This window comes from Bradysia coprophila, unplaced genomic scaffold (genome assembly GCF_014529535.1).
Source record: "Bradysia coprophila strain Holo2 unplaced genomic scaffold, BU_Bcop_v1 contig_94, whole genome shotgun sequence".
NCBI classification, from domain to species: Eukaryota; Metazoa; Arthropoda; class Insecta; order Diptera; family Sciaridae; genus Bradysia; species Bradysia coprophila.
This window is the reverse complement of record NW_023504022.1, coordinates 1347530-1361817: the sequence shown is the minus strand read 5'-3', so window position 1 is coordinate 1361817 and position 14288 is coordinate 1347530. Positions and strand designations below refer to the sequence as shown.

The 14288-nt window shown below is 35.9% G+C and overlaps 1 protein-coding gene and 1 long non-coding RNA gene across 14 annotated transcripts in view; one reads left to right on the top strand and one right to left on the bottom strand.

The window, feature by feature from the left end:
* LOC119084819 overlaps window positions 1–14288 on the bottom strand; it is a 31476-nt gene that overhangs the window by 1879 nt on the left and 15309 nt on the right. The window lies entirely within an intron of this gene.
* On the top strand, window positions 5567–13642 carry LOC119084815 (extensin-like). Of its 13 annotated transcripts, none has more exons than XM_037194890.1 (16): window positions 5567–5676; window positions 7558–7768; window positions 7852–7878; window positions 7942–8007; window positions 9070–9120; window positions 9621–9713; window positions 9792–9821; window positions 10508–10564; window positions 10693–10725; window positions 10787–10879; window positions 11050–11142; window positions 11767–11841; window positions 12460–12492; window positions 12824–12865; window positions 13298–13381; window positions 13445–13642. In XM_037194890.1, the coding sequence occupies exons 1-16, from the start codon at window positions 5674–5676 to the stop codon at window positions 13552–13554; spliced, it is 1101 nt and encodes a 366-aa protein (XP_037050785.1). In that variant the 5' UTR covers window positions 5567–5673; the 3' UTR covers window positions 13555–13642. The 13 variants fall into 13 exon arrangements, with proteins under 13 accessions (XP_037050785.1, XP_037050781.1, XP_037050782.1 ...); XM_037194886.1 differs by having other exon boundaries at window positions 12460–12534; window positions 12791–12865; XM_037194887.1 differs by lacking the exon at window positions 9792–9821 and having other exon boundaries at window positions 12460–12534; window positions 12791–12865.

The window sequence follows — 14288 nt, the reverse complement described above, 5'->3', positions numbered from 1 at the left end:
AATGACCCCTAAGTGTATTAGAATTAATAGAAAATCGCATAAATATATAAGCCGAAGAGACATAATGCCTATGATAGTGTTTTATTGATTTGAATATTGGATTTTTCTGAAATTTCGTCAATCGAAATTAAAACTTAGCCGGTTTCATTGTTGTCAAACATATCAAAGTTATTTTCTTATAAAAATGTAAATAATCTGAATTTGCATTGCTATTTTTTATTGAAAACAAAAAATCAAGTTTTTTTTGAAGAAGATATTCAAAAAAATTTGCTCTGGGTGACACTCAGAATTTTCAAGTGTGGGTGGAAATATATTATGGATCATGGAATGGTAAAATTCGAATAGATGATAAAATTTCAAAATAATCGGTATTATTCACGCTGGTCGGACACTTTATTGTATATGCGGGAACCTTTTCCATACAAACAAATTCACCAAAATCGAATTTGTATGGCATGGTGAATTTTTGGTATGAAACGTCGATTGTCACTCGCGTAGCAGGGCTCCTACACAAATAGCGTCCGTCCGAAGAGGTGGAGAGTTTCAAATTCAAGACAGGCGTAATCAGCAATGAATGAAACCAGGTATTGTCTGTCCATACAAACCGGAGGAAACTCACCTTTCAATGATTCTCATTGAAAAGTGAGTTTCTTTATATGAAATCTCTATTTCCTCCACTCCATACAAATTTTGACATTAGATCATCCCTATAGAGTTTACTTTCATTGGTAATCAGGAGGTATCTAACTTTCACATGCGTCGAAAACTGATATTTGTTTCAACCACTCCTAAACAAAATTTTCACGAAAACTGGACCTAGCTACTTTGTGAGCTACACTATTGTGACCTCCAACCTATCAACCAAGAAAAAGTTTTCAAATTTAATGTATAAGTATTCACGATTAAATCACATTTAAGGAGGTGTTCCTAAAGCGATGTAGGGCATTCTTCCAGTATATAGTTAAAATAAGTCGAAATTGCAATCTCCCCTTTTGTTAGGATAATGTAAATAAATATTGAATGTAAAATGTAAGTATTGTTTCCTAAACTGATTTTCTATCGAAAGAACATATATCTGTGGTATATGGAGCGTGATATCAAAAGTTTTAGTTACGATCTAGCGAGATCATTTTTTGATACATTCCATAGAATGTGACGTAATTTTGGAATAATAATTCGAATGTCTGCAAATTTCCATAGTTCTCTTATTATTAACAGACTAGATTTTAATAATAAATATGGAGATTTTATTTGGTATTTTTGTTTTGTTTAGGAATGTAAAACTCGGCGCCAACACGGACACACCTAATCAAAAATCGTAATAGCAAAATTCTGGAAAAAAAAATATTCTAGTTATTTACGCATGCAAAAACAGCCAACCTTATGTATAATATCGGCAAAATATTATTAAAATTCTATTATTAATACACACTAAGTGATAATGATTTGTCCAAATTTCTTCAAATCTGTACACAATTTAGTTAAGTGCATTTACGCTTTATCACTGTCCAAGTGTATTAAACAAAGTAAATTACGGAATCTATGTTTACGTTTCTGGTGCTGTAAGTAATTTAAGAATTTATTTATCTTTCGGTGTCGGTTGTTCAATGTTAGGTCGGATATCTCGAGACAGAAAGATAGATAATTGTCATCAGTTTCAAATTTATTGAATAAATTAGCATTTTTGGCATTAATTTGTTGAATTGAATTTTTGGAGTTTTATTTCGAAATTGGAATTTTTGAGACAGATTTTCGGCTGGTGAATGGCTACCTCGTTCGTTTAAATATAAGGCAACGATTACAAAAAGTTTCATCGAATAAATTTTTGAAAAAAAGGCAGTTCAATTTTACAGATTTATATAAAAGTTAGATGGTTCGATATATTCCTATTCCAATTAATACAAAACCAATTAGTTGAGTTGCTCTGTTGCTCAACATCAATACCATCTCTTCTACTTTGCTAAGTGGAGACTCAAACCAAACGCAGGCAAAACGACATCGATTACATTTCATCTCAACAACCACCAAGCCAATCGGAAGTTGAAGCTGAAACTAAATGGAAAGAAAATTAGGCACGACAAGTACCCGAGATATTTGGGCGTTATTCTAGACCGCAGCTTAACTTACCGACCACACCTGGAGAGCGTGCAGAAAAAACTGAAAGACAGAGTCAACATTGTGCAAAAACTTACTAGAACGAAGTGGGGATGTTCAGCGAAGACTTTGCGTATATCTACTCAGTCTCTGATCATGTCCGTCGCAGATTATTGTTCTCCAGTGTGGATGAATAGTTGCCACACTAAACTCGTTGACACGAAAATCAATGTCGCGTTGAGATTGATTTGTGGGGCTGTACAACCAACAGAAGTGGAATGGCTGAGCGTTCTCAGCAACATTGCTCCAGCACACATTTTGCGGGAAGAGTCGGCACTGAGAGAATGCAGAAAAATTCAATTGTACACGGAGTTGCCCATCCACAATGACTTGATTTCTGCACCTGCAAATCTTCGACTGAGATCACGTTCACCTTTCTGGATTTTTTTTCGCAACGCTGGCAATCAAACTGACCGAAAAACTCGGTGGAAGGAATGGTGGAATGCCGCAACAGTACAAAACAAAGAGCTCATAAACGATCCGACAAAAGAGGTGGATGGCTTCAACTTACCTCGGCGCACTTGGCTCCGATTAAACCGAATTCGAACTGGTCAAGGATGTTGCGGCTTCTTGCTTCACAGATGGAATATTATAGAATCGCCGCTTTGTGAGTGTGGTGAATTACAAACAATGAAACATCTGGTGGAGGAGTGCCCTATACACAGATTTAACGGGAATATCGAGGAGATTCACACGATAACGACTGCCGCCTTGGAATGGTTAAATAATCTGACCGTGGATATTAGCTAGAGTGGCGGGTGCAATATTTTTGATGACAAATTTGTAAACTTGTAAATATTTTCCAGTCATTTTCAAATAAAAAAATAAATACCCTCTCTAGCAACCAAACTACTTTAGCAACCAAACTACTTTTATTAAGGTGGTGAAAGAATCGAGTAGCCTTTGAAATTTACATGTTCATTACAGCGTAGTCAGTCAAAATGTGGAATAGTCTTTGTAGAATACAAAGAAATAAGGTGTGAATTTGACACAGAGAGCTGAGAGTTTGTTTGCTAGAGAGAGTATTGTCAACATGCAAGAAGTGAAAATTTCATATGGCACATCCTTTTTTAAAGCATACAAGAAAAACAAAACGTTTCACGATCTCTCTTCATCGCGTATGATTAATTCCATTGTAAGTGAAGCTGGATAAATTTGCAAGTTTTTACTCTCGAGAACTTTTTAGCTAGAATGTTATGAATACTCATTTTGACAATTAGATTTGAAAATAAGACAGTTAAACTGCTTCATCCGGAAATCGAACCCAGGCCTTCTGTACACAGATTTCAGCTTTCATTACCTATTCTTTAAAACTACGTAGCCGCCTCATTTTTAAATTAAGAAACGAGCCGTCAGAACAGTCGGAGCGTTTGCTGCGACTGAGCCCCGTACGAACCCGTACATCTATTGCGCACGTGACCCTAGTTCGTCCGTCGCCCTATTCTTGCCGTAAGTCCACTGCGCCCGTAAACGTCGGTAAAGTAAAATTCTTATGAAATTTGTACGTCTTAAAAATTGCGCATAGCGCAATTACGAAGGCCCGTACGATGTTCCTTTCAAACGTAACACAAATTTAAAATTGACCTAAAATTTCCTCAGTCCTATATTTACCTGTAAATAAACAATTAACTGATAAATATGCTAGTATATAGCTCAAAATAACTATCTCTACCGTTATATAGCTCAATATAGCTATATATATTTATATATAGATATCCATATTTGGGATCCTTGAAACACCCAACACACGTAACTATTCACTTCCCACTGATCAGTGACTTTGTAAGTATCATTTTCACCGATTTATATTGATTTTACAAAAATTCAAAATGGCGGCCGACGGCCATTTTGTTAGGAGGTGAAAAGTAGTACGGCTGCTTTACATTCGTTAGTACCTTTCAAACAAAAAAAAATTCATGAAATTCGGTCAACGTTTACTCGAGATATTAATAAAAAACACCACCTTCACTGTACGGCCGAGTAGCCGGATATGAGCTCACTCCAAGGGACCTAGCTCACGCTTCGGTCAACCTAATTTCATAAACTTTTTTTTCCCTGATTGGTACGGTCAATGCCTATCTAATAAAGCAAAATCTATCAAAATCCGTTCAAATTTGGCCAACCTACAAGCAAAAGGGCTTGCCGCCCTGCACCTAGTTCACACCAAGGGGTCTAACAAACGAGTCGGTCATCCAATTTCCATAAACTTTTTTTTTCGTCGATCGGTATTGTAAATACCTTTCATTTGATGTATCACTTACCAGTGTAGCCGTTAAATAGCCAGAGAAATCTTTGGAAAACGTTAAAGCATTTATGGGGCTCCAGCTCGGGAGGGGTCGAGCCAAAATCGCCCATCTTCGAACTTAGCCTCACAATTTCAACTACCTTTCAGGGAAAAAAAAAATTGAAATAGGATTTGATTTACTCAAGATATCGACGTGACAGACGGACAGACAACATTTTTATTGCGAATTCGTCATCTATGAATTCGTACTTCGTACGGGGCTAAAAATAAAAATACAAAAACTTTTCAAGCTAAAACACAGGGCGCGGAGTACGGCACAATCTATAAATTTCCTAGATACAAACAACAAAACTCCCACCGAATCGAAAAAATACACTTTATTTGTTTTCAATTGTGCTAAACAATTTTTATTAAAAATCCAACAGCGTTTCAATTGCTGAGTAATCATCGTCATTACCTATTGACGAGAATACCGACGTTCCTGCTCATCAAAACAAAAATTTAGAACCACGGACGCAATGTACTATTATCATAATTGTATTATGCTATGGAACCGTACTATTAATCCGTTTTCATACGTGCATTTCTGATTTATAGGAGACAAGTCAAAATTTATGTTCCTCATTTCCTGCAGAAAATGTTTTTGAAATATTTTCACTATGGACCGGCCGAGTTACTACAGTGGCGTCATGGTTGTATTAATTGGCTGCTTGACCATATAACGTTCATAGCGTAATTGGCTAACGATCAAGCACGTATATGGTTTACGACAGGCGCGTATTTGTGGTCAGATTTACCCACTTTTTAATAATGACACCTTTCCTTTCGTTTGATTCAATGCAAATGTTGCTTCGGATGCAATTGGAAACTGATATCCATTCTAAGAATAAATGGCTCGGTGAAGGTCGCAAGACAAAATTGTAAATGAAATATTTTTGTCGAATTAATTTGTTTTTTTTTCGTATCTAAATTAACAATAATGTGATGAAATTCGCCATGTAAAGTAGTTATTTGCTCTATAGTGTCAGATGTGTAGATAGAGGTTTTGTTATTAACTACTTATGCAAACCTAGAGCAAAATATAAAAAAGAAATTAACATCCAATCATCACCACCTCCAAAAAAAATTTTGTCAAATCTTTTTTTTCTATCCAACTCAGAATTGTTTGATTCTTATAAATACGGCGTGAAATCATTCACCGGTAATCATTTGTGATCGTCAATAGTTCTAATAAACATTCAGTCAAATCAATTTTTGGATATATTTTGGAAAATATGGTAAGTGACGAAAAAAAAAGAAGAACGAATAGAAGGAATCCAAAAAAGTTGAGGTTGGATAACAGCCAATTTATGTGCGGGATATCTTCTTCTTTGTTTGTAATGCTTAAATTTAAAAAATCAATAAATTTCAAGATTTCGTTAAATTGACTGGGTAAAAGTGACAAAATGATTTGAGAATTTGGAATGAAAAGTTTGTTTATTGTGAGAAGTTGTGATTGAAAGAAAAAAAGGAAAATTTTTTGAGTCTTGAGTGTCAATTAGTAAGGAAGCACTTCCTGTGGTATTTATGCAAGTGTCACTTTTATTCATTGTTACTAGTCAATAAAACACTTAGAATTTCCAAAGGTCACAGATCAACAAAAAGCAATGCTCTCTCTAGCACCTGTCTCACAGTCAGCTTCGGTGCTAGAGGAGCATTGAAGAAATTTTTGTTAGTTGAAACACGGCAGAGTAAAACCAGGCAGGACCGGTTCTACTCTGCTGTCACAGTTACTTCGTATTAAATGCCATGGAAAGATGACAGTAGTTTATGCTACACAAGAACCTTAAAGGGCTCTAATGTGAAAGAAATGGTAAATGATTCAGGGCGACGTCGGGCATCATATATTTAATCGAAATTTACGAAAATTGAAAACAAATTCACGCCGTAAGTGTGCCTAAAATTTGAATTTCAAGTGAACGAGTCGATGAAAAAGTGAACCGAAAAATACATTTCAACGCTTCCTTGTATGAAAATGACGCTGCGTTATGAAGACTTGCGTGAGAAAGATTTTGAATTTCGACCGCACTTAGGGCGTGAATAGACACATAACCGAGAATTCAAATAAATAATCCCAAGTGGGAGAAAATAAAGAAGTCACATTTGCAACGATTACAATCAACGCACTTGAAGCAAAAGTGATGTCGATAGCTGCCAAATAGAGTACTATTTTGTATGAAATGTATGAAATAAATAAATAATTTTACAGTGTTTTAGAGTTGTGTGATACACTGTCAATTTCAGTACCCTATTTAGTACTTGAAGTGCGTTCTTACAATCTTATTGTCGCTACGATACGAAACGATTTTGTTATTTAAACAAGTTGTAAAGGTGTATGCTGAATATCCTGATAGTTCTTAAACGCTTAACTCTCTAGATATTGTTTGCCATCAACGTAGCAAAGTCCTTCTTAATGCATTTGAACTACCATAATTAGATTATGAAGACTTATGGAACCTACCTTTTTTCCAGTCTCATTTTCTTGCTCATTTGCAAGCAACATAGTGGTCAAACTGTCACCGTACAAAATATTACATCCGATTTTTGGCACATTGCCTCCACAAGTCGTACGATATTTCCATACAAAAATCACTAACACTGAGGCCAATTCGAAAATTTACACTGAATTGATATTGAGTTTCTCGGTTCAGTTTGAGAGAATTACACTGCCCATAGTATTGAGGCAAAGACCATTTTTGAAACAAAGAAAAGTTGGATGAGAAATGTTGCTTATTTATCTAGTTATCGAAGATTTTCGTTTTCGGTAAAATTTCCGGAACCAGAACTGCCGGTTCACTGGAGCCTGAAAAAAGAATTTAGTTTCATGCTTCTATCACAAAGTACAGGCTAATTCCGTAATACTTTGGAATATATTTGTCTTTTTCACGCCAATACGGTCTCCATCTCCTATTGTCACAAGCATTCTTGCTAGTGCGTTATTAACACGGACAACTGTGGATTGAGTCACATTATATCAAAAACTTTGAATTCGACTAGCTGACATAAGCACTCGGACTAAACTTGTAATTGATTAGCTGTTTGACTCAAATTCATGTTCAGAAGAGACCAATAGAATACGATATTAAAGGCTTAATATTCGTTCAATTTTTATTGTTTAGAGAGTTGCCATTGTTTGCCTTTTGGCAATTGGAGCTGCTAGTGGTGACGTATCGCATTATCTCCAAGGCGGAAGTCAAGGATATGATTATCCAGTACCTGCTGTAAAATTCCTCGAACCTGATAACAATTACCTTCCACCAGTACAAATTCCACCACAATGTCCTTCCGGAACCTTTGGTCAATACCCAAATTGTCAACGACCAGCTCCACGTAAGATTTTCCATAAAACCTAATACATAAACTCATTGCGAAACATTATGCTTGAGTAATAACTTCAAAATTATGAATTACAGCAACTTCATCACCCCGTCCACCACCACGTGAGTAATTTTCGATGCATCTGCTGCTGATTGAATTAAATGTTTTTAAAACGTTCATTACAGCATCTATACAATGCCCTCAAGGTACATTTGGTCAGTATCCACAATGCCAACGACCAGTTCCCCCACGTAAGTTTGCTATGTAGAGTCCTTGTACAGGTCAATACCTAATTATTTTTCACACTATAGTCTAGAGTTAAATGGATAGAGGAATTGTGAGATGAAATTCACTGAAAAATCATGTCACACTCCACTAACAGAAATTGTCATCTTTACTTTTGTTGAAATATTTGCCACATCTCCAACACTTTTCCATTTCCACATTTTTCCAATACCTATAGCGTGTCACACTTTTACTTTTGACTTTTGCTTATTTAATCAATTCATATTATTTCTAAATTTGGTTCGGACTCGCGAGAAAACCCTGTACCTATTCTCTATCCTTATTACATACATAAAGTGAGTGAATTGAGATTTCATAGAACCTCAATTCCCGCCGTACCTATAAAATGTGAATATATTTCAACGTTTCCTTGTATGAAAATGACGCTGCGTTAGAAAGACTTGCAAGAGAAAGATTTTGAATTTCGATCGCACTTACGGTGTGAATTATAGCTATTTTCATAATAAGGTAGTAAATGGGATTGTTTTGCGCACTAGATACGAGCGAAGCGAGTTCGGCAACACATCGTGTGCGCAAAACCCCATTTACTACCGTGTTAGGAACAAGGTTTTATCTCCTGTAATGTCATAATCACCATAAAAAGCAAATTTCAAAAATCAAACTGAAACATAAACACGCCATGACACCGTCACTCATTCATATTCCCCACAAATAAAACACACATCTAGTACACTGTCAAGAATTTGTCAATTTTCAGTGAATAAATGAGAAATTATCGAAGTTTTCCGTGAATAAATGTGAAATTATCGAAGTTAGCCGTGCGCAAATGTATCGAAATTTTCAGTTAATAAACGTACGTTCTGTGAATGACGTGTTTAAATCTAGCCCATTTTGATTCTAAAAGTGACACTCAAATTGTGAACCTTATGACATTACAGGAGATAAATAACTTTTATCACATACGCGGAGATATTTCATACATTAAATGTCTCTGTATATAAACTCTAAATCGTACCTTAATTAATAACTTATGACAACAATTTGTCTAAAAAAAAATCGAATTGCAGCACCTCCACCACCACCACAACGACCACAACCTAGACCTCAGCCGCCGCCAAGTGAGTAAAAAATACTAATAATTTATATAAAAATTCACTTTAACTGTAAGAAGTAGCGCTAGGATACATATGTTACAAACAAAAATTGAGTTCTGACAACGCACTTTAAACATAAGTTTCTGTTTTAAGATCTCAGTTCGGAAATCGGAACAAAAATTAAGTATGGATTAATGCAACGCACTTCAAGCATGAGTGGTACTCTAAATAGGGTACTGAAACTTGACAGGGTGTCATAGAAGTGTACAACACTATAAAAAACCATTTCATACAAAATAGTGTTCTATTTTGGCAGCTGTCGACTATGATCACTTTTGCATTTCGCTTGAAGTGCGTTGATTAATATGATATTGTGTTTTCTGGATGCTGCTCACTTATATGCGTAAAAATTTGAAATCATCGCTGAGCATTGTGCTCATAATTCATACTTATCTAATTGTACCGTGATTCGGTTCATACGAATTTCTGAATGTTTCTCACCTTCGCTATGTATTACACTTTAGCTCGTGAATATATTCCACCTGCGCCACAAGCTAAACCACAATGTCCATCGGGAACTTATGGTCAATATCCGAACTGTCAACGACCAAATCCACGTAAGCTATTACTTTTAAATACAACATTTTCTAGAAGGCAATTTAGTCTAGTGTTAATATAACATTTATAATTGACAGCACGCCCACAACCTCCTCCACCTCCACCACGTAAGTGAATTATGTTACTGTTTCTTAGAGAAGGACTTGGTTTCTGGTTATATGTCATTGCGTGTTCGCTGTTCGGTCATTTAAGTTTTTGAATATAATATTATAGGACTTGCGTCACGGGCGCTATGCTAACGCGCGCCCATGATTCTGAACAGTTATTTTAACTTCTCTTGCAGTGCTGCCGTAATTTGCATAAGAAACTTAGTGAAAATTTTAAACAAAAAAATTATTTTATTGCCGTAATTTGCATAAAGGACTTAGCAAATTACGGCAGAGTGTACACACACGGAATTTTGAAAACCGACACATTTTCTGTTTCTGTGTTTTACTTGAGTTTCTGATTTCTCCATAAAAATACATGCAAAATTCACAAAAAACCAGTAAACCACGAAACAGAAAATGTGTCGGTTTTCAAAATTCCGTGAGTGTATGTCAAAATGACAAAGGCAAATGTCAATAACAAGTTTCCCTAGTTTTGATTTCTCTATAATCATAACTCTAGCTACACATAACGACGCAATGACGACCTAATTATCAATAACACTTAATAACACTGACATATTTTTGACCGAGAAATTCTTCTATACGGTTTTTTGGCATGGATCATTTTTGTGCAAATTTACAAAATTGTGGATCAGTGTCATTTGGAATTAGTATCTAGTATCTCACATTATTTTGTCTTACAGCACAATGTCCTGTGGGCACCTATGGTCAATATCCAAACTGCCAAAAACCAGCTCCACGTAAGTTGAAACCACTTTCTTTACTCTAAAAAAAGTCATTAAATTTGTATTGTATATTCCAATGAATGGGACTTAGGCTCTTGATAACTGGCCCGACTAAAAATAATAATATTTACTTTACTTTACAGCCCCATTGCCGTCACCCAGACCACAGCCACCAAGTAAGTATTTCTGACTTTTTATTCTTCAAAAACTTTGAAAACATTTTCGAATCAATTTCAGCTCGTTCATACATACCTCCGGTAACACAACCTCCACCAAAATGCCCTGTGGGTACCTATGGTCAATATCCAAACTGTCAACGGCCGGCTCCACGTAAGTTTATTGTATTTACAACTCACTGCTGACGATAAAATAATACTGTTCGTAATATTCAGCTGTCTTGTAAAATAGTTCTGCACCGTTGACAAAAAAAAACGTGTTTCATAGATTCCATAGATGTCATATTTTCAATGTGTTAATACCCAAAACATTTGTTTTTACAGCACCACCTACGCCACCACCACCACCACCACCACCACCACAATGCCCTCCAGGAACTTATGGTCACTACCCGAACTGCCAAAGACCTGCTCCACGTAAGTCATGACAAACGTTACATTAGGATGTGGTACCTATTAAACAAATAAGAACAGGTCTTGATCGAACTGTTGGAATCTTAATGAAATTTTGACCAGAACCGTATTTTTAAAGTTACAGGAAACGTCAATGAAATTTATACATGAATTTGATTAGGCTGTTTTTCACTACTTTCACTACCACGCGAGTGAAACTGTTTCATAACGTATGAAGACGTAGAGCAATTTTGTTGTATGAGTGGACAAGCTGAAAAAACAACCGAAGCAAATTCGTGTGTAAATTTCACTGACGTCGACTGTATAGTGAATACGAAAATGTCATAATCAGGTTGACCAGACCACAGAAGTTTCAAGTTTTTAATCCATTTCTCTTCTTAGCGAATTAGAATTGGTCAGCCCTAACAAATGAAAATTAGAAATCTTCTTAGCGATGCTCTAGTATAAATGCGACTTAAATGAACTTTAGATTATTTTGGATTTTACTTTTGTTCCTCAGTCTCAATTGAATGAAGAATTCAATGAAGAAAAACTGCTCTTATAAATTGCTGAAAGAGATAATACCACAGAATAGTCTTATTCAAGATTTTCACTAAGTGAATTCTCATATAACGTTTGTTATTATAGCACCAACCGCACCACCACCACAATGTCCTCAAGGAACGTATGGTAACTATCCGAACTGCCAGCGACCAGTACCACGTAAGTTGTTCCGTTAAGAATATGGTTTAATTTTTAATATCGATCGTTGTAGAATATTTTTGTCTTTGGTAGATTTGGTAGAAATGTTTAGAAATGTTTTTAGAAATTTAGAATGGAACTGAGTTCCATCGGTCTTTTAAAAGAAAGCATTTACTATAAATTAAGTCCTCGTATGAGTTCAATTACTGAAAATAAGTACATCCCATAGATGTACCTTCGCGCACTTAAGCAACCCACTCCAAAACAGGCAGAAGATCAGATTTAAAATAAGTAGTGGCCTACTCGACGCAGTAGTTAGTATTATTATTATTTATGTTGGTATAATACCACTGCGGGGACCAAAAAAAGAGGCTTTTTGACCCTGTTCTTGTGCTTCGCTAAAAAAAATCTATTCTTGTGCCTGTTCTTGGAGTGCGTTGACTTACGGGAATCTGAATTACGTAAAATTCAAGTTACCTTGTACATGAAAACGACACACACATTCAGGAGATGATTTTCATTTTAATTTTTTGAAGTAATGTTGGCCATAATATGGACTAAAAGAACAAATGCCACAGAACAGTCCTATTCAATAATTTTACTTTATGCATTCGCACAACATTTGCTTTACTATTACAGCACCTCCTCCACCTCCACCACAATGTCCTCAAGGCACTTATGGTTACTATCCGAACTGCCAACGACCAGCTCCACGTAAGTCCTTGTTTTAAGAACCTGATTAATTAATTAAAACTGTAAATATTCTGATCGGGTATTCAACGATCGTTTTATGTCATCTTTTTGAACATGATTTGAAGAGTAAACAAGTCCCTAACTGTTATAAAAACAAAAAAGAGGCAATGTGAGTTTATTTAAACTGTTTTCAAACCAAGCGTTTTCAAATAACAAATGCTACAGACTAATCCTATACTAAGATTTTTACTATGTGATTTTTTATTCATCATTAAAGCACCGCCACCACCTCCACCTCAATGTCCTCCAGGAACGTATGGTCAATATCCGAACTGCCAACGACCAGCACCACGTAAGTCGTTGATTTACCAATATGATGTTTTATTATGTTTTATGTTTTATCCGACAAAGATCATGCCTTTCCTAACCAGACAAGCCCCGTTTAATACGTTACGACTAGTTTATGACTATACATTTTTAGTGCATATTGAGGGGCAAATATTCAAAGAAAATTCTTTTTCAGTCCAAAGAAAATCTTGCAAAGTCTTAAGAAAAACAATCCTCGAATTCCAAAACCTTCCAATATCAGTTCTCTGAAAATCCTTCGAAAACGATAGGAAATTTCTTGAAATCCTCAGAAAGTTGTCTTTTTGAAAATCCATTGCCAACGAAATTTAGAAATATCTGCCCCCCGGTGGGGATTTTGATGGTCAAGTGTCAAGCTTTCTCGAAACGAAATGAAAACGTTAAACTTTGTCAAATCTCCTAATGTTTATTTATATAGCACCGCCACCACCTCCGCCACCACCACCTCAATGTCCTCAAGGAACATATGGTCACTATCCGAACTGCCAACGACCAGCTCCACGTAAGTTATCGCATATGTAAAAAAAGAGAGAATATCTCTAGCTCTAATATTTTCAACTTGCAGCACCACCATCACGACCTCCACCACAAAATGAATATTTGCCACCAGCTGCAGATTTCGATGAGCAAAACGGCTACAGTTATCGAGTACCAAGTCAGCCGTTTAATTTTTAATTTTTAAATTTAAAAACGATATTTTGGCATTACATTTTGTCAATGTAATGATACAAAATACAAATTTCTGCAAACAAACGATTTTCTCTAGGTTTTTCTTTTACGCTGAAATATACCGTAACCGTACACATGGCGGTTTAAGTAATATTTTTCTCATCCAAAATATTTCTGATGCCTGTGGCCAGAAAATGTATTATTTGCAGGTTCGTCCAAAACCCGGTTTCGCATTATTCGGCGAACTACAAACATTCTACGCTCCCTAACAACAAATATCTCAGCAAGACAGCAATGAACTTTTAGAAAAATTTGGTGTACATATTGAGGTGTGTTGTACGAACGTTATGAAACCTTCTGTTTTGTTTGATAGACCCATTGATTTTTGTTTGAGCGCTAGCTCGTGTAAGCGGTTCATCTACCCGTTTCAACTTAGGCCGAGTGTCCACCATCTCCCTGTTTCAACTTAGGCCAAGGGTCCACAATGTGGACCCTTTGTGGGTTAATTTTTGATTACTGTGCGCATGTGCGACTTGTCAGCTCAACCTAAGAAACAAAGTTGCTAATTTTTTTTTTAGTTTTATTATTGGTTTATCCAAATTGGTGAGGGTTTGACTCCGATTCTTGCGAGATGTTTATACAGTAAATCGTGTCCAGTTGCTTTTCTAAAGTTTTCCACGTAAATATTGCGACTTATTGATCGAATGGATGATGGATTTATGTCTTGCCAATTTTTTCCT

Coding starts and splice junctions, on each gene's coding strand:
- LOC119084815 (XM_037194886.1), top strand. Junction 8,008..9,069: donor CCAACGACCAGTTCCCCCAC/GTAAGTTTGCTA, acceptor ATCGAATTGCAG/CACCTCCACCACCACCACAA. Junction 9,822..10,507: donor ACCTCCTCCACCTCCACCAC/GTAAGTGAATTA, acceptor TTTGTCTTACAG/CACAATGTCCTGTGGGCACC.